This window comes from Melanotaenia boesemani, chromosome 9 (genome assembly GCF_017639745.1).
Source record: "Melanotaenia boesemani isolate fMelBoe1 chromosome 9, fMelBoe1.pri, whole genome shotgun sequence".
NCBI classification, from domain to species: Eukaryota; Metazoa; Chordata; class Actinopteri; order Atheriniformes; family Melanotaeniidae; genus Melanotaenia; species Melanotaenia boesemani.
This window is the reverse complement of record NC_055690.1, coordinates 30,186,097-30,207,269: the sequence shown is the minus strand read 5'-3', so window position 1 is coordinate 30,207,269 and position 21,173 is coordinate 30,186,097. Positions and strand designations below refer to the sequence as shown.

At 39.2% G+C, this 21,173-nt stretch overlaps 1 protein-coding gene across 1 annotated transcript in view; it reads right to left on the bottom strand.

The window, feature by feature from the left end:
• Positions 1-21,173, bottom strand: part of lrrc75a (leucine rich repeat containing 75A) — a 55,530-nt gene that overhangs the window by 20,130 nt on the left and 14,227 nt on the right. The window contains exons 2-3 of the mRNA XM_041994456.1: positions 17,625-17,753; positions 1,822-1,934 (exon numbers count right to left, since the gene is read on the bottom strand). Of these exons, the coding sequence (XP_041850390.1) occupies positions 1,822-1,934; positions 17,625-17,753 (242 nt within the window). The remainder of the gene's footprint in view (positions 1-1,821; positions 1,935-17,624; positions 17,754-21,173) is intronic.

Here is a 21,173-nt window from a genome sequence, read left to right as displayed (position 1 = left end):
AGTCAGGGGGTCTCAGTGTTATTTTTTTATGTCATCACAGACGACGAGATTTTCATCCTGGAAGTGGAGAATCACAAGATTCTCCACTCCTGTGATTTCGCGATGGACTGCACTCGTAGGAGCTCCACACCTGACACGCTCCCGGTATAAAATGCAGCTCTACGCAGGTCGGAACTAAACTGTGGCGCAGCTGTAACGTGACGCACACGTAGCCGGTATAATTCCAGCGTAAACATTGAATCCTTGCTTCAAAAGTTGATAGAATTTCTACAGTTGTTGTCCTCGTCTTCATACTTATTCTGCTTTTTAAATTTTTCCTCGTCTTCTCCACTGGTTTGTTTCTTTCGTTGGTCACATGTCCGCTATTCTGCTCAGCAATGTCCCAGCAATTTCCGGAGGTATTGCTCCGTCTTCTGCGTCAAGAAACGGATAGGTAAGCTCCTTGAAAACGGACCAAATTACACATATAACCAACGCAAAAGACGGATGAAACTGTCCGTCCGTCTGTGTATCTTTCTTCTGTATCTAGTATAAATGGGCCTTGTCTCCCTGGCTAGAGTTTGTTGGCCTCTTTCCTGTCCTCTCTACCACCAACTGGTCCAGGCAGGTGGCCATCCTTCCCGGTTCTGGTTCTGATGAAGGTTTTTCTCTCCATTGTCTCCTCATGCAGCTCCGGGTGGAGGTTTAAATGAAAGAAAAAAATTGATGCAATCAATTGGATTCCATAGCTAGGCAATTATTTTTTATGAACTGGCTTATAGGAACACAGTTATCATGAACTGGACTAATGTAAATCATATAGTGGATTTGTTTTAATTGGATTATAACTGAAGAAAAAAAATGAACTGTTTGTGTAAAAGTGCTTTGAGATGACTTTGTTGTGAACTGACGCTGCACAAAGCTGGATTGAATGGATAAAGCTGGATTGAATGTTTGCCCACTACAGCATCCAACTTCAAATTGAACAAAATGAAAAAATTCAGATGGAGAAACACAAAGTGCTGAAACAAGAGAGAAAAAGGAGACGCTAGAACTGCAGCATGTGAGAACAGATGTGAAGACGTTGGACAGGAGACAAGTTTACAGTGCAAACAAACCCAAAGCACCATGTCAAATCTATGCATCTGAACTCTCATGGAGGTCCTACCTCTTGTGTTTTGTGATTAAAGTATTTCTTACACAAAAAACAGAGACCATAACGCCTGCATCCTGAGGGGAGACAATAAATTTAACAGAACACACAAGTGCAATTAAATACAACCAATAGTGTTTTGAGTAAAATGTTGAAAATTCCCATAATCAGCTAATATTAAATAACATTTGAAGTCTAAATGTTATTTAACTTGGAGTGTTTGCACTGGAGCTGAGCTGAAGAAGCTTTTGGATTAGTTACTTGCTTTTGATGGCTTATTTACATAATGTGCCACACTGCTACATAAAAACCAAATCCAGTCAGAATCTCCACTTTTGTACAGACTTTATAAATGAGGTTTTACAAAATGCATGTGTGAGGAAGAGGAGAAAAAGAAATACAAACAACTGACAAAGCTCAGAGCTTAAATCCAGACAAAGGAACACAAATCACTTCAGGTTACAATGTGCGCTTAAAGACGGGGACTGAAGAAAGGAGAGAAGCCGGCAGAGGGAATAAAGAGGACGCATTTCATCTCCAACTGTGTGTATGAGAGAGAAAATAAATAGGCTCAGACATTAGGAGATTTTTCCACAGCATCCAAAGGGGCAGCAGATGATGACACATTGGTGACACACCGAGATGTTCACACAAACACACATAACACACACACACACACACACACTCACCAGGCCTGAGGTTTCCTCTTGAGCAAGCCCTGCCTCCTCCACTGAGAGTGGGGGCTGAGATGGTAGGTCAGCTGGCGACAAACCTTCTCCATCGCCCCGAGAGAGTCTCCTTCCTGTCGGACACAAGGACACAAACACAGAGAAGCCATGAATACAGTTACAGAAGGAGACGAGAAAACAGCCGTTCAGCTCCACAGCATCAGCAGTATGCATTTACAAAGGTTTCCACAGATTATTTAATCCATCTGACGGATGTCATGATGAGCTCATCTGCTGAGTGTACACAGATATGTTTTTATTAATAATGTTAACATAATCTGGAGGTTTTTTTAAATATATATTTTTTTCATTGAGTACAACAAAACTAAATCAGAAAGGGAAAAGCTTCAGTCAGAAGCAATTTATAACAAATCTTCCAAATATCAGCTAGAAAACTTACAAAGCTGATGTTGTCTGATACTTAAAGTGTCTCTGGGTGATGATGCTCTTAAGTTTTAAGTTGCTATCTTAGTTTTCTGTTTCAAAACTAAAATACTTCCAAAGAAAAGGAAAAACTGATTGAGCAGACAGACTCTCAGCTTTTCCTCCATCTCCATCTAATATTTGATCACTAATCAGTAAATTATATCAGAATTTAAATCTGACACAGTGTTGGGCTGGGCCAGAAAAATACAACTTAAGCAGCAACCGTAGGTTTAATTTAGCATTTTTTTACGATATTTGACATTGCAGTGTGGTTCAGAGCGGCATCTTTCTGAACATGTGGCATATGTGACAGCAGTGGTACGAACAGGTGCCAGAGTCGTAACAAAATGATGAATCACTGTAAAGATTGTCCTGTAATCATAACTTTTCGTTAATTTTCCCATGAAATTAGTAAACAGTCCTGTTGACAGATCCTTCAACTCAATGTACGGAGTTAAAAATTCCCACCTAAAACACTTAACTTACCATTTCAATAACTCGAAACGAAAGGCTCAAACATACAGCAGCTTTCCTCTTATAATCAGTGAAAAAACAGAGCCAAAACCTAGTCACTTGTGTTCACATGTTACATCCTCCTCATCAGTTTCTTGTAACATGGGGCGGTTGTCAGAGAGGTGGAGGGTGAATGTGTTCTTGGTCTCTGCAAAATGTCTAAGTTTTATGGTTTTTTTGGGGGGTTGCTCCAGTTATTGAACTTATCAAGGTTACTTTATGGGTCCTTTCGAATTCATAAAAAAGAGGCAGCAAGCCAAGGATGTTACAAAAAGATGTTCAGAAAGGTGGCTAGAGAACCATTGATTGGGATCCAAAGACTTGAGTCAAAACATGCCAGAGTTTGCCGTTATTATTTAGTTAAAGGTTCAGATGGTTCGGGTTCTTCTCTGTTGGCTGACAATATCTTGTGTCTAAATGAAAGCTCGTTCTTAAACAGACTCCACAGCAGGACAAGAACCAGAACGGTGTCTGTCTGAAAGCACAAACAGATATACAGTGAAGTCATCCGTCACTGATGGAATTTAGCTGCTCATATAACAGCTGTGAGATATGTTGCTCTCTACGAGATACAGATGACAGCTTCAGCCCACAAACTCCCTTTAAGAGATGACCTACTGTACGTCAGGGGAATTATTTCCACAGATCCACAGTGGATCCACAGTGGATCCTGCTCGAAAACCAAGACCAAACCATGATAAGAAGAAAAGAAGGTCACCGTGCCCCTGACTCCCTATAGCTTATTTTAGTAGGAAACACTGAAGCCTGTAAATCCTGAAATTGTGTAATTATGTACTGTTTTATGTACAGGGAAGGACTTCATGAACCTCCCCTATAAATGCCTTGTAATATGTGAAACAACTCAGTGTGTGTATCATACTCGTATGGTGCACACACTCCTTGCAAGTAAAATTGTACACATGAAGTAATGCTCTGTGTTCTTCTTGTGTTGAAAGGTTTAGCTTTGCAGTGCTTGTGTTGGGGAGAATTTCCCTAAGATATAAATATATATAGAGCAGGGACCGGAGCTGTATGCAGTGACTGAACACAAACACTCTTCATTTAATGGTGTGAGATGATCAAAGTGTCTGAACTGCACATTTATGAAGCAGGAAAGAAAATCTGTTCCCATACACACCAGCTAAAGCTTCACTTGTTAGTTGTGATGCAAAATCTTTATGAATCATAGTTTAATTCAGAGATGATGAAACTCCATCACATATGAATATGAAGTACTGTCACAGGTTTGTTCGTTCATACAATCACATCATCCAGCAACAGATGGTGAAGGGAAGAAATGATATAAACAAAGACGGTCAGCATCACCTAAACTGTGAGAAGGTGAGTGTTTGTGTCATGCTCGGTGCTCAGAGGCAGAAAAACAATTTTCTACAAGACAGCATCTGAGAGAGTCAAATCAAGGGAAGCAGACACTCTGCATTCCCCGGCTGCACAAATTTCCTTATTTTTCTGACTAAATGAAGCGATAATGAATTCCTGGAGAAACTGTGAAGAAATTTATCTGTTGCAAAAATTTTGTGGACAAATCAATCTTGTGATTCATTGTGAAGAAGCAGTTTTCATATTTTATTATTTGTCAGTATTCTGCAGCTCAGCTCCGTCATGGAGGAGTTTTTTTAACTTCTTCAATGACAGAAAAGTCAGATCTGAGATGAAAATTTCACCTATTGCACTTCATTTATTTGAGATACAAACAATCGTGACTGCATTTATTGCTCCAGTTGGATGACAAAGCTTTGACTCCTCCTCAGGCCTGAGGTCGGTCTGAGCAGGAGGAAGTCAGGTGAATGACAAGTCAGGCGATAATTCAACCACTGGGATTCTGCAGCAACACCCTCACCAACACGCCATCCTGTATCTCATCATCAAAAAGTCCCAGCCTGCATATTAATCTGCTTCATCTACAAATATCCTCTTTCCAGTCTGAGCCTCTCTCTTTCACTCAGGCTTCTTCTGCGCTCTCAACAAAATTGTCCTCTCAGAAGATGCCAGAGTGATGGAGAACAGCTCAAGAGGTGAGCTGAGAGAGAGGTGCAGAAGTCACTGTGAAAAGGCACAAAGGAGAAATAATCAAATCTTGATATCTGGAAGACAATTGTGATAATAGCATGATTTATATAAAAAAGATATTATTTTTTATAGATTGTAGAACTTACACATTTCCTTATGCTACTGAGGCTTAATTTGAGTGTAATTCAATTCCAAAAAGAGGTGAGATAAACTGTATTGCCATCACATGTTCTTGATGGATCAGATTGCTAGATGCAGAATATAAAGTTGGCACAAAAAATATGGAAATTTATTGATGGTTAGTTCCTCCAAAGGAGGCATATACAAAACATAACAGACAAAATGATAAACAAGATTGAATCTATATGAACCAAAAGAGATGTAGACTGAAAGCTTATAAAACAACAGAAGAACATCAACACATAACACAATTTTAATCAGATATATAGATTTTTATAAGGAAAATAAATAATTTTACCCAAAGTCACTTATGTGGCCTCTCGAAGTGTCTCATGCATCAGTGTTAAGAACAACCTGATAATTACCTGTTTAAACACTTTCAAAGAATCACAATTTTTAATATGTTCAGGACAATAACTCCAAACAGTTACATTTATAGTTGGTTCGAACTGAGTTTTAAAAAAATTAAATTACCTCTCAGATCGTTCTTTTTTCTCTTGTTCTGAACAGCTTCTGGACGTTTGGAGGTAACTGTTCGTAGCTTTGTACATTATTTGTTTTCATTTATAATCTACTAATTCACTCACTTTGAGTATGCTTAATTAAAAAAATCACACGGATTAGTCGTTTTAAGATCACGTTTATTAGTTAATATTCTAATGATTTTCTATTGTAAAAATAAAATAAAAAAAAATTATGTTTATTTAATAAAGTTTTTCCAGTATGTCATATAGGCTATGGTACAATTAATGAATAATATAATATAAACAAAGATTTCTGGCATAAAAGGTCTAATTTTATACAGTACTGCAATAAATTTAGAAATGTTATTTTTGATATTGTTTAAATTAGTGTTTGGTGGATTATTTCTTTGTAGTAACAATGCTTCTAGCTAATCTAACACTGCTGGAAATGCTATTTATTTCCTGTTAAACTGAGCTACATGTGTAAGGAGAATGCATTATCGGGGTCAGAATGGTCATACTCCAGGCGTGCAGAGTCAGATGCTGGGCTGGCAAAAAAATGGTATTTTATTGAGAACAAGATTCTGATTTCTGCAATTCATCAAAAAGTCTGGAACAGACAAAAAGTCTTTAACTGAAGGGAAGTGGGAGGGCTTAAATATCTGGGAGGAAAGGAAGTTATTGGGACACAGGTGAAGACAATTAGACAGGGAGGGACTCACACAGAGGGGGATCTAAACAGGATGTGGGGAGGACAAGAATTTCTAAATAAAACAGTCTCACACAGACTAAAAGGTATCAGGTTCTGACATTTGTGGGATGAGCAGCGGAGTTGAGTATGTGGCTTGCATGAAAACCTGCCAAATTTTCTGTTTGAAAATAAAATAAAATAATAAAATAAAAAACAACCATCTCCTCTGTAAAAGATCCAGAACATATCAGCCATGACCCTAACAAGATAAATAACACTCGTAGAGAATTCTATAAAACTTTATATAAATCACAACTAAACACAACAGATGAGAATATTGATTGATTTCTTAGTAACATCAATCTTCCAAAATTAAAACATGAAAATTAAATAACCTTGGATTCACCTCTTTCAGTCGGCGAACTCCATGAAGCTCTCCAGCATATGCCCAACAATAAAGCTCCACATCCAGAAGCTCCACATCCAGATGGTCCACATCCAGATGGTTACCCAGCAGAATTCTTCAAAGAATTCTGGACAATACTGACACCCACTTTCTACATTAAGATATTAGAAATAAAAAAACAAAAACAAAAAATACCTCCAAATATGAACCTAGCTAATATTACTCCACTATTAAAACCAGGAAAAGACCCGACACTTCCATCCAGCTACCGTCCAATTTCATTAATAAATATAGATCTTAAAATAATCAGTAAAGCTCTGGCCAGAAGGATAGAAAAAATAACCTCTCTAATTACACATCCTGACCAAACAGGCTTTATTAAAGGTAGACATTCCTCCACTAACATGCACAGATTAATTAACATAAAAAATATTCTACCCTACACCTCTGGGCTCTTGGGGCCCTGGGCCCTTCGCTCTGGGCGCCCTGGATGGCTGGTGTCTGGCAGGGTCGTTGCTTCTATCTACTGGATCTTTGTCTCCTCTTCCTTTTTTCTGCTTTCCTTTTTACTTCTCTTTATTCTCTTTTTTCTGTCCCCTCTGGTCAGGTCCAGCAAGATTACATAAATTGCATTGCATTTGATCATTGTATCAATAATCACAAGAAATAGTCGTATATGACAAGAAACAGATTTTACGGAAATAGTATAAAAATATAGATGTAAACAAAGGCTGTAATAGAAGTGAAGATATAAAGAATAAAAATAAACAATCAGGGAATCATAGTCCTCATATATAAAGATACATCCTCACCTGTTTGGATCCTAAAACACTGACAGCATATTGTCCATTAACAGCATCTAAATGTCTCTAAACTAAATTTACTCTCCTGTAAATCTCTGTTGACAGTACTACGCATTCTTCATACAAAGTGACCTGATTACTAGACACACACGGGAATCTGATCTGCACTCCCATTTTCAGCCCCGAATGGCCGCACACACCTGCCATCTTCCTGTTTTACATGTAGAAATAAACAGAAATGATGATGAAAGCAACCATAAAGAAGCAGCAGGTTTTCTCTGCCTCATCACTGAAGCAGAGTACTGATCCTTCTAGTAAAGCATCCCTTTTAATCCTCCTTCAGCATCTCTTTGCTTGTTTTTCCTCTCTGCCTCTTCAGTTGACCTTCCTCCCATTTTTCTTCCTGTTTCTCTCCTTACATTATTGATACAGAGCACATCTGTGAGTGTTCTCGGTCTCCTGAGAGCTCATGACCTCTCCTCTCTTTCTTTCCTTCCCTCTTCAATTCCCCTTAATTCCTCCCCTCACCTGCTTTGCTTTAGGCTAACCTGCTGATGAAATTAGTTTGCACAGTCCAGATTGGGCCATTACTTTGGTTCTATTTCATCACCGTATACCCTGCATGCTCTGGTAAATTAGTGCTAAACTCCTTCTCTACTGTGCAGATGAATTGTCTGGATAATTCAATCTTCTTGCTCCTGTTTCAGCGGTCAGGAGAGGAGGAGACATGGCAGACTGAGAATCGTGGCTTGATCTCGGGAAGTAATGACTTTATCTGCCCTAACTGGGGGAAGATTTTAGAGACAAGCCTGTTTTAGTATTTCCTGTACTGCCTTAGATAAAAGCAAATATCTTCACTATCCAATGTTATATTTGTGCTGTGGAAAAGGCCATGACATTTACAAGTAAATAATCCTGCAGCATCAGTCAAAAACTTATTGGCTTCTTGTAATGAAAAAGAAAAAGAAAATTACTGTTTTTTTTTTGTTTGTTTTTTTTTTCCTTTTAGGACACCAAACTGTTCAACTTGGACATTGTGTTAGTGAGAAAAAAGTTTAAATAAACTGAATAATTTCACATTGGAGGAGGACACACACTTCTGTTTGAAGAGGGAAAATGAGGGGAGACTGTCGCATTTTTAGCAGCGTTTCCATCAATGGGTCTAGTTCGGTAAGGAACAGGCAAAAACCGGGACGGGTGCCAGAATACCCATCCTACTTTTCTGGGGACGTTCCGTAATGGTCCCAATCTTACAGATCTAACAAAAAGGGTGGCACTTAACACACTACAATCCACAGATTGGTCGAAAGAATCATCACTTCCCGTGTGACTCTGCAAAAGAACAAAGCGGCAACAGTTCTGTGTTAAATATGCTGTGGGTTTTGTGTTGCTTAAAGCCAAATGCCAAAAAGAAAGAACGCAACCGTTTCTGTGTCGCATTCTTCGTTATAATTCAACAGAGGTGTTGCTCCGGTATGATGTCACCATATTAAGTAAATGTTTATTGCTATCTCTCACTGTCCAGAAGATCCACTGCCTACCAGGTAAAGGTTGTGGAAACACAGCAGAGATCAGGGTTTACCAAGCCAAACTGTCCTGCCTCAAAATGGGTTTTTAAGCCTCCCTGGTCTACATGTGAAGACCAGAATCCAACTAAGGCTGCATTCTCACCAGGAAAGTTTACAGGACTCGGTACGACTGGAGACTCGGTTTAGTTGGGGGGTTCTTCCGGACAAAGTTTAAGTTCACGCCGCATTAATCTTTAAAATAACATGTTCCTCTCCACACCAGAGGTGGCGCTGCATCAAAAATTACTGAGGGAAAAAAACAAAGAAGAAAACTGGCTTCTCTATTGGTTAGTGCAGGACAGCTTCTGTTTCCACCACATCAGAGTAAAACATGGAGCTGCTCAGATCCTGGCCCTCTTGGGTTGATCATATTTCTATCAGAACTTTTACTGAAGCCTTCCAAGTCTGACCGCAAGTCGTTTCTCCTGGCAAGAGAAAGGTTGGTGTTTATATAATCTTAAGACAGATTTCTTATCTTATAGAACTTTAATGTTTTTCTTAAGTTAAAATAGTGATGACTGTTTGCAGAACCTCCAGAACATGTCCTGTTAAAATCCCTGTTTCAGGAGCTCCTTGCTAGTTTAAGGGCATTTTGGTTTCTGGTTCTGGTTAGTTTGTGGTAGTTTGATGACGCTGCCATAGCAGCAGCCCAATAACTCGATGCAGGATACGGTGGGATAAGGGAGCCATAAGTTGGAAAAGAATGGGGAGCTTTAAATTCATCACATACTTACCTGCAAAGAAAAAAGTTGCTGTGGCCCCTAAAAATAACTCTGTGGTGTGGCCTTAGGGATTTAGTAGTCAAGAAACTTGGCATTTGTAAGACATCAAGGTTGGATGACATTCGTATTACACTCTTAGGCCATCCATCCATTTTCTATACACTCTTATTCCAATTCAGAGGGATGAGGGACTGGCTGAAGTCTATCCCAGCTGCTTTCAGGTAAGAGGTGAACAGGTTACCAGTCCATCATTTGACTACTCTTAGGTCTCCCTGCCTACCAAGAACCAGACCAAATGAAGCATCATCCCATCCTGATCAGCTAGGATCAATGCAACAGTCAACCTGATGCAGGGTCTAAGTGAACACACTTGATGTGCTCCTTCTAAAGATTTTTCAGCCTCCAAGTGAAAAAAAATCATACGTCTACTGTCCTCCTAAACAAGAAATCTTTATTGGTCCAACTTCCTACTCATTGGGCAATGACCCAAATAAAAGAATCATGTTGGAGGGATTAAATCTCCCAGCTGGGGATCCCTCCAGGAAGACGTTGTAGGGGATGTGGAAGGTTGGGGTGGCTGTAGCTCAGGAGGAAGAGCAGTTGTCTTCCAACCATGCAGGATGGTGAATTGATTCCAGGCTTCTCCTGACTGCATGCCTAATTATCCTTGGGTAAGCACTGAACCCTGCATTGCCTCCCAATCGGAGTGTGAGTGTGTGCGTGAATGTGACATGCAGCGTAAAGCACTTTGAGAAGTTAAGCTGACTGGAAAAGAGCTATATAAGTACAAGTCCATTTACCATTTAGGCTGTTCTGTGCTACCCTGAAAGGAACTTTGAAAAATTAATTTATGGATAAAAATGTACCATTAGTGTGTTCTACGAACTGAACAACAGAGTCACTGAAATAAGCAAAAATGATTTTAAGCTGCTGGCTAGCTATCAAAATTAAGTTCAATATGAGGCAACAATAAGTACAACTAAATTTATTAAATTCTTTCAGCTTAAGATGGAATACAATCATAAACAAAAGGAAATAAAAATAAATAAATGAATAAATATGAAATGAATGAATGAAAAATAGCTAAATGAAATAAATGATATTGGATTAAATAAAACAAATTAAATTAGATTAAACATAAATCATATTAAATCAAATTAAATGTCTCCTGTCCCTCATACAGACTGGCATTCATTCATTCATTATTCATTAATGTGACAGATTAAAAAGTTTCAGAACAAAAGCAGTAATGTTGTGAGTGTGTGAGTGTGTGTCTTTCACACAAACAAAGTTGTGATTTATAAGAAAACTACCTGGTACTGTAAGGCTGGGAGTTTCAATCTGCTTCAAGTCAAACTGTTTGTGCAAATCCTTCTATCTCCAATAAATAAAATATAACATCTCAGAGTGGAAAGATAAATCTCTTCCACTTATTAAATCAGGATGTTGATTTAAGTTTGTGGATTCAACGAGAATTTGTTGTTTTTATGGAAACAGCTGAATGACAAAGCCCCGGACTCCGCCGTGCAGCTGGAGCAGCAAACATGCTACCGAGCCGACAGAGTCCAGGGGGGGAAACCCTGCAGCGGTGGAGGATGTGTACAGCAACAACGCTTGGAGTCAGGACTCTGCGCTGGTATGTACACACTGTTCTCCCCTTGGTGGAGTTTATGATCATAAAGTGCTGCGTCCTCTCTACTTGCCGAGGGGATTTACAGAGATTCTGCTGACCGGGGTTTATGTTCCCCACCAATAACAACACTGTTAGAGAGGAGGCACTCTGTGAACTATTTCAGGCCATCAGTGGGAGCAGACAGCCCACCCAGATGCCTTTCTTATCCTCATTGGTGATTTTATCATGCAGACCTAAAGACCTAAACAACATCTTGGTCTTAGTCTACCCAACTCAGAAAGGACCATACAAAGCTTCTCCCCTCCTCCACATCCGACTCTCTGACCACATCACTATCCTGCTCAGACCAGCATACAGGCCCAGGGTGAAGACCACCTAACCCCTCCTGAAGCAAGTACATGTGTGGCCAAGTACGTGCACTCCAAGACTGCTTTGACACTACGGACTGGGGTGTTTTCAAGCAAGCAGCCCAAACACAAAAGCCACACAGACATTAAGGAGGACACAGACAGTGTCACTTCCTACATCAGAAAAAGCATGGATGATGTAACCCACACGTGGACCATCGTCACCAGAGCTAACCTTGGCTGACAGGAGAGGTCGGCAGGCTGCTGAAGGCCAGGAATGCTGCCTTCAGAGCTGGAGATGCAGAAGGCCTGACCAAGCTCTGTGTTTGTCTGCAGCCAGTGTGAAGAGGACACTCTCCAACATCAACACCCGCAAAACTACAGTTTCAGACAACATTACCTGGACGTGTGCTGAAGGACTGTGCAAAGGAGCTTAAAGATGTCTTCATGAACATCTGTAACAAGTCTCTGAGCCAGGCTGTTGTTCCAGCATGCTTCAAAATCACCACCATCATGCCTGTGCCAAAAAAAACCTACTCCCACCTCCTTAGATGACTACTGCCCTTTCACACTCACCCCCATCATCATGAAGTACTTTGAACGGCTAGTCATGTCTCACATCAAATCCACCCTCCCCTCCATCCTTGACCCATTCCAGTTTGCATACCAAGCTAACCGGTCAACTGATGATGCAATCTGTGCTGCTCTCCACCCTGCTCATCATCAAACTGGACCAGCTAGGATTCAACACCTCACTGTGCAACTGGTTGCTGGATTTCTTCAGTGAGAGGCCACGAGCAGTGTGGATTGGCAATAACATCTCTAGCATCATCACACTGAGCACAGGAGTCCCACAGCGGGGATACATAACACAGGTATCAGATCGGTACCCGGTATCAGCAGATACCTAATCCCCAGGTATCAGAATTGGTATTGGACAGAAAAAATGGGATTGGAACATCCCTACCACATACTGCAGAAATGGACAATAAAACATCTTGAATGTTGAATCAAAGAGAAGTAGAGACAGACAGATGAGACAATGAAAATAAAATCCCTGAGATTATTGTCCATCTCCACATTTTTTATCATAACTGCCAAAACACATTTCATATTCATATCAGTCATGCTTTAAATTAAATCCTTCAAGCAAGAGGACTTTATTCTTCCAGGTTTATAAATTCCTGCTATAAATAGCTTTACGTGCTATGAGTCATTCTTGTCAGACTCTTCGTCAGACTGCTGGTCTTATTTGCTCTCTGAAATAAATCCCCTGCTTTCTCATGATTTCTGACATGACTCTGTCCTGTCCTCCGTTACCTGATTATTTAATTCATTTAAACATCGTTATGTTTTTCTGGTGTAAATTGCTCAACTTCTGTTAATCTTTAAATGTATTTTAAAATCATTTGGAAATGAACAGCTGAAAGGAAGACGTGAGGATGTGAGAGTGATGTAAATGTAAATGTTTGTCAACAGCTTGGAAATCACTGTATGTTGCATGTAGACATATGGATGAGTGGGTAGATATTTGTTTGTGGCATTTGTTGCTTCTCACACTGGAAAAATTGTGAAACCCGTTGTGAAAGCTTGATAATCACGGTATTTCCAGTTAATCTTCTTGTGTAGAAAAAGTAAAAGAAGCAATGGTGATAGTTGCAACTACAGGTTGAGATCTGGTGGCTGTGGAGGCCGTTGGAGTCCAGTGAACTCATCATCATGTTCTAGAAAGCAGGTGGAGATGATCTGAGCTTTGTGACATGGTGCATTATCCTGCTGGAAGTAGCATCAGAAGATGCTACGCTGTGGTCATGAAGGGATTTACATGGTCAGCAACAATACTCAGGTAGGCTGTGGTGGTTAAACCAGGCCATGTTGGTACTAAGGGGCCCAAAGTGGGCCAAGTAAATATCCCCCCACCATTACACCACCAGCAGCCTAAAGTGTTGATCCATAGCAGGATGGATCCATGACTTCATGTTGTTTCCATCTAATTCTGAGCCTAGCATCTGAATGTGGAGCTGAAATGGAGACTCATCAGACCAGCAACGTTTCTCCATCTTCTATTGTTCAGTGTTGGTGAGTGTGTGTGAATCGTTATTGTGTTATTGTGTTAAACCATATTGTCTTGTGCATATAAGCTCAGTTTAGTAGTCATTAAGATGCATAACGGTAATGATTTTATACTTTGCATTTTTTAGTTTTTGTAAAATAACCCTCAGTCATTTTGAGTCTTAAATTATTTTTATTATATCTCGACATAAAATCTTTACGTTCTTTTTCACTTTACTGAGATTTCTCAAACTTTTTTAAATGACTAGATTTTTATTTCAGGGTTTCTTTCATTAACTTGAGTGATCTATAAACGTCCTCATGAAAGCTGAATGCATATGATGTAATCAACAAACACGTCTCTACTGATGCATCAGCACAATTACCTCAATACATTAATGCAGCCTCTCAGCTAAATAGATTTTCAGTCCTTTTTTTTATTTATAAAAATGTATGATTAATTTTCCTGCAGTCTTTCTGTTTTTATTTCACTCAGATTAAACTGAACTAAATTATGTAATTTTAATTTAATTAATTTATTGTTTATTTTGTAGGGACAATGCACAATCACACGATAAAAGCTAATTTACATCTGCCGTCCCTGGGCAGGTACACAAACAGTAAATATGGAAAACAGAACATTACACAAAACAATTCACAAACTATTTAAAAACAAAAACAGATAAGACAGCAAAAAGCTATAAATACAGTATAACAACTCAGTATAAATACAGGATTAAAAATATATAAACTATAAAAAGCCTTAATAGTGAATAATAATATTAAAAGGCCCTACTTTAGTTCTAGCAGCATCTTTAAAAGGATGAAGTGTCATTCAGTAGTGCTGAATTAGTGAGCTGAGGCATTTCATCATGGTTATAGTCTTGTGTGGATTTTAGCCAAAGTTTAAGTCGTTTTTTTAAACAGTGCGAAGCTGCTAGACCCTCTGATCTCGGCGGAAAGGGAATATTTGCAGCCGTAACCACGACAACAGATGTATAAATTAACACATTGGTAGATGGAGGTGAAGCAGTGTTGGAAAGTCGGTGCTGTGTTGAAAAAAATATCATTTTAATTTGTTCCTTTTGCAAAAAGCAAAAATATCAGTTTGCTGGAGGCAGAAAAGTATACTGTGAGTGCTGTTAGGACATTGCATGATTGGAATTTCCTCCATCTATCCCTCTGTACATGTTTAGGTTTGTCAGAAATGTGACTCTAATGTTGCTTTCTGCTAATTCTAAGGTAACTAAATCTTAGCAGAGAAAGGTATCACTGCTAAAGCCAGCTGTGTTGTTAAAACTTAAAAAGTCTGTACACATTAACATTTTAAAATAAATCATGAAGACTTAACCAACCAGAAATCTACCACCTGAATTTTGTCACATGACAAATATACTACTACCCACTCAGCAAAATAAAGTAAAAGAAATGAGGTTTCAAAATCCAAAAAAAAAAAAAAATAGTGGCGTTCTGCTTTGATGTGGTGAAGGTACATCCACTGAACACATCCAGCTTCATCCTGATGGAGCATTGCAGCAATGCATCCGTTAATCTCACCTGTCTCCGGTAAAAGTTTGTAAAACTGGCAGGTAAAAATAAGGCAGGGGTTGATGGTGGTCCTCAACTCTCTTATCAAACCTGTAAACAAAATCAACCCAACAAGAACCACTGACTGTAGTTACTGGTAAAACTACACACAGCTTTTCAAACACTGATGCTATTTTATAAATTCACAACCTCATAAAAGCCATAATGCAAGATTTTAACTTGACTCTTAGGTCCACAGAACATAAATACAGAAATAAAATAAGCTAAGGCCAGAGGGGGGTTTGTCACTCATTTGCGACAACCAGGCATCAATAAATGAAAGGACGTCAGGAAAAAGCGAAGAAATGAGTGAAGGACAAAAAAGAAGCAGCTAGCTACATTTCAAAGATATGGATACTGCGAAACTGGGAGCACAATTTGAAAAATGATAATATTCCTAATTTCAAAGTCTCATAATGTTAAGATTTATGCCTTTGTTTTTGGTGTGATCCTCTGTTTAGTTGTTCATTTAAAGGTTTGAGTCAAATGTTAAACAGTAGGTACTTTTTTTTAATACAAAGAAATGCATAAAAATAGGTTTGTACGAAAACAATTAAAAAAAATTGCTTATCAACACAAACCATTGCAATTGCTAAATTAGGCTCAAACAGAAGCTCAGAGCGATACTAAATAAATAACCATTTGGGAGCTGGAAGCGAGTTGAACCTTTGAAAAGAGCCGGACTTCCCATCACCATGACTGAAGCAAATTACTCATGAACACTCTTCCATGACATATCATACATCCATTAGCTGAGTTCTTGCTTTAACGTAATGTTGTTTATGAGCTACTACTGAACAAAATGCAGCCGAATGAGGAGAGAAATTTAAATGAAGTGACAACAAACTATGGTGGTGGATGGATGTTGTAAAGAACGAGGCTGGTTAGTAACTGGCTTGTACGTTTCTTTGGTCTTTGCTGGAAGAGAGAACTTTGGGATAATGTTATTGGTCAGTGTGATGGCTGCATATACATAATAAGATAATTTTGAATTAAATCTGGCCATGGACTCTTGGTTTGTTTAATTTACAGAACTGAAAGGATAATTTTATTCTCCTATTATTAATCCACCTTTAATATTAGTATTGATAATAAGAAAGGACACTAAACAACATATAGTTCAGGGTTAAAGCGACAGTGAACACAACTGTTGATGTTAATAATCTAATTGTTAAATGGATGAAAATGTATTTCATCTGGCAGTGCCCCGAGTTGGTGGGTATAACACGAGTTATTACATGACAGCTTAGGTCAAGCGCGCTCTATTACACTTGGACCCGTGTCTTTAAGCCCTTTTACTTCAAGACTTCAAATATGCAGAGGTTATGGTTCAAAAGTCAGTTTTTCAAAGAAGGAGTCATGTAGTGTTCGTACATCCAAATAAACCCTGAAGGCCTCAGGATTTAGTAGGATGTGGATGAATATCTGTGCATTATTTTTAATAAGAAATCTTACAAACCATTTGTGAGAGCAGCCTGACCAAAGTTATTTTAGAAAATTTCCATAATGACATTAAAAAAAGATTTATTCTGTATTAGAAAACATAACTTCCAGAATCAGAAAAGTCGTGCAGACACCGCGACAAAGTTCCACCATAGACTTAACAGTGCCTGATTTCCGTGGTCCCGGCAAGTAATTTTGAACAATTATGTGTTGCAGATATGTAATTAAGTGTTTAGACTTCATGGATGTTTCACATATTTCTGTGAGATGAAATTGTTTGGTAATGTTTTTCTTGTAAAAAGTTGTTTTTCTACTTCTCAAAAGAAAGAAATATCTGGTGAGAAACATCAGTTTTCTATCTTTTTATTAACAGGCAGAACAATGTAATCTATCTATCCATCCGGTTTATACCCATTTATTCCAATTACATATTGGTAATTTCTTCAACTTTTTATCAAAGGAAAGAAGTCAACCAGAATGAATAATTTATGTTGAGAACTATCTAATGAAAGAATTAAACCATGCATGGTTTCAACACGGGGCGAGCGGGGGGTCCTCAGCTCTTTGGTAGATGAGTGAAGGGGGTCCTCAGGGAAAATAAGATGAGAACCACTGACTTAGAGCACTTCTATAACCTAATAGTGTCAGACAGAATGAGTCAGAAGACCCTCTGATCGCAGCAACCCAATGAGTCACATCAGTCTGTGCGTGTATGAGCATGCGCAGGCGTGTACTGTGGTTACCACTGTTCATCACACACATCATCTTCTGCTGTGTGTGTGTGTGTGTGCATGTGTGTAATGTTTGGCGAGTTAGTTAGTTTCAGATTATGGTGCTGGCTGAGCACTCAGCAGTGATGGTTCGGATAAACAAAGCACAGATGAGTGTGATGTCCTACCGTCTTGGGGCAGTGAACGTATCGCGCTAGGCTGATGATCAGGTCGTGTGTGATTGGATCAACCAGGTTTCGGAAGCTGGCATAGCGATACAGCACATCATCCAGAGAAGTTGACTCCATGCCCAGGTCCTACAGACATAGTAGAGAAGAGCATTAAATAATCACTAATGCGATGGAGCTTAGAGGCAACACATCCTTCCTGTTCATCTACATTCACCAGCCATTTAATCAGATCCACGTGTTTAACTGCTTAATACAAATATTTAATCAGCCAATCACATGGCAGCAACTCAATGCATTTAGTCATGCAGACATGGTCAAGACAACTTGCTGAAGTTCAAACTGAGCATCAGAATAAGGAAGAAAAAGGATTTAGGAGACTTTGAACGTGACCTGGTTGTTGGTCTGAGTATTTACTGAGATTTTCACACACAACCATCTTTAGGGTTTACAGAGATGGTCTGAAGAAGAGAAAATATCCAGTGAGCAGCAGTTGTCTGGACCAGGATGTCTTGTTGATGTCAGAGATCAGAGGAGAATGGACAGGCTGGTTGGAGATGATAGAAATGCAACAGGAAATCAAATGAGCACTGGTTCCAACCAAAGATTTTCTATACTTGCTTATTCCAACGTAGGATCGCGGGGAAGCTGTAGCCTATCCCAGCAGTGCTAGGAAAGAGACAGGGTGCATCCTGGACAGGTCGCCAGCCCATCACAGGGCAAACACAAAGAGACAACCACACATACTCAGTCATAGGGAGAATTTAGAATGATCAGTTAACCCAACACACATCTATTTGCACCATGGGAGGAAGCTGGAGTACTCAAAGAGAGCCCACACATACAGTACATGGGGAGAACATGCAAACTCCACACAGAAAGGATCAGTTTGAACGCCTCCCTCATAGCCAAGGCACAAACCGAGATGGTGGTAACATGCAGCCCTGTTTCCAACAAAGTAGGACTGGACGATATATGCAACGTAAATGGTAAATGGTTTGTACTTATATAGCGCTTTTATCCAAAGAGCTTTACATGTACGTCACATTCACCCATTCACACACATTCACACACTGGTGGCGGAAGCTGCCATGCAAGGCACTCAACCACGACCCATCAGGAGCATCTCAGATTTAACCTCCGTTGTAGAGATGAGGATATTACACCAGCAAGCCTCAACACCAAGAACCCGATCCACACGAAAAATGCAAAAAAAATCATTCAGACAGCAAGAAAAGATCTAATGATGGACGAACAAATCAACAAGGAACTACAAGAGGGAAGAAAAATGTTCAAGAAACACTGCAAGAAGAAAAGGTAAAGAAATTAACGCACAGAGAATTAGTCTGTAAAAAGACACGAGAATCCAGAAAAAAAGCAGGACTACTTCACGCTGTTGCAGGAATTTAAAAAAACTGCAAAATTACCACAAACAAAATATTCTAAAAGACAAAGAAAATGCAATACATGCACTCAAAACGGGTAATACCATCACTATATTACCTACAGAAGGCAGAACAACAGTGGTTATGGACACGGAAACCTACACAACCCAGATCAAAACTATGTTAGGAGACAATAACACATCAAGAAAGACCCCAAAGAAGAAAAGAAAATAACTCAGGACATGTATAATCATTTACTACAAACTGCAAGCATTATGCCTAGGATTTATGTCACATCAAAAATTCACAAAAAGGACCTCCACTGGACAGCATTGGTTCCATCACATACAACCCATCAAAAGCGCTGGTTGAAATAATAAAACCATCCTCAAACTCACAGATCAACTTTGCAAAAATGCAAAATAACTGGCACAAGAACTCAAAAACACAAAAATAGAAACTGACGAAATTTTCATTTCACACAACATTGTATCACTATTCACCAAAACCCCCGCCGACGTCACACAATAAATTGCACAAGAACGCTTCTTAACGGCCGGACCTTTAGGAAACGTACAACTCTCACAGCTGAGGACACATCCCGCCTCCTCGTTTTACTGCCAAATCCACCTATTTCAAATTCAGGGACAAAATTTACAGGCAAATAGAAAGATTCGCAATGAGAGACCCTTTGTCAGCCATCATGAGCAGTTTCTTTATGGAAGATCTGGAAGCAAAAGCCTTAACTGCAGTACCAACACAATACAAACCCACCCTCTGGAAAGGTTAAGAAGACATATTGGAAAAAATCTAATCTGTCCACACACAACAACTCACAGATTATTTAAATATAATGGACAACACTGGAAACTTCAAATTCCTGAATGAAGAGGAAACAAACCGAACCATAAACTTCCTGGACATGAAAATCCACCACAAAGACAACGGTGATTTTTATACTGCTGTTAAAGACACGCCACATTCTCTCTCAGCTGATGGGAGTGTAGCTCACCTGTGTGTGCACGCAGGTACTGACATGTACACGTAATTACATGTCAACATGAGAATAAGATAAAACCAGGCTGTTTAGTTTTTATAATAAAAGGTAAAAATATAAACCTGTTCTAGAGGAAAGAAGACCTTAGATTACTTCAAAATTAAAATAACCTAAATAATAAAACAATATTTTATTATATAATTAAATAAAAAAAGATCAGATTTTAATTAAGTAATTACAGAGAATAAAATTAATTTGATCTTCTAGGGAGTTGCTGTTGGGAGGTGGGGCACCACTCTAATATAATGGTTGGGAAAACACTGGGTTTTATTAAATGGTTGAGTGCAGGCTTCTGGTTCAAAATAAAAAGTTTTTGAAAGGGAAAAAGATAAATTTTGCTCAGCTTTCTTAACTACTAGTGTTTTTTCATGCATGATAATGTTGAATTCAAATTTTACACAGTGTTTTAGAGAAGATTTCAAAACATTGGGATGTATATCGTGCATCGGGATCAAGCCAAAAAATATTAGAATATTAGTTTTAGGCCATATCGCCCAGCCCTACCACAAAGGTATCATGGACAAAGGAAAACGCTGCCTGGTCTGATTTTAGCTCCACATTCAGATGGTTGGGTCAGAATTTGGTGGAAACAACATGAAAGCATTTATCCATGCTGTCTTGGATCAACGCTTCAGACTGCTGGTGCTTCTGGTGTAATGGTATGGGGGGTATTTTCTTGGCCCACTTTGGGCCCCTCAGTACCAACGTGGCCTGGTTTAACCACCACAGCCTACCTGAGTATTGTTGCTGACCATGTCCATCCCTTTATGACCACAGTTTAGCATCTTCTGATGCTACTTCAGCAGGATAATGCACCATGTCACAAAGCTCAAATCATCTCCACCTGCTTTCTAGAACATGACGATGAGTTCACTGGACTCCAACGGCCTCCTCAGTCACCAGATCTCAGTCCAGTAGAGCAGCTTTGAGATGTGGTGGAACTGCAGCCGATAAACCTGCAGCAGCTGTGTGATGCTGTCATGCCAATATGGAGCAAAACGTCTGAGGAAAGTTTCATCTTGTTGAATATTTCACACCAAGAATTAATGCAGTTCTGGTGGACCTGAAAAAGTGGACAGTAAATTTATGTGGTACTATTTTCTTTTT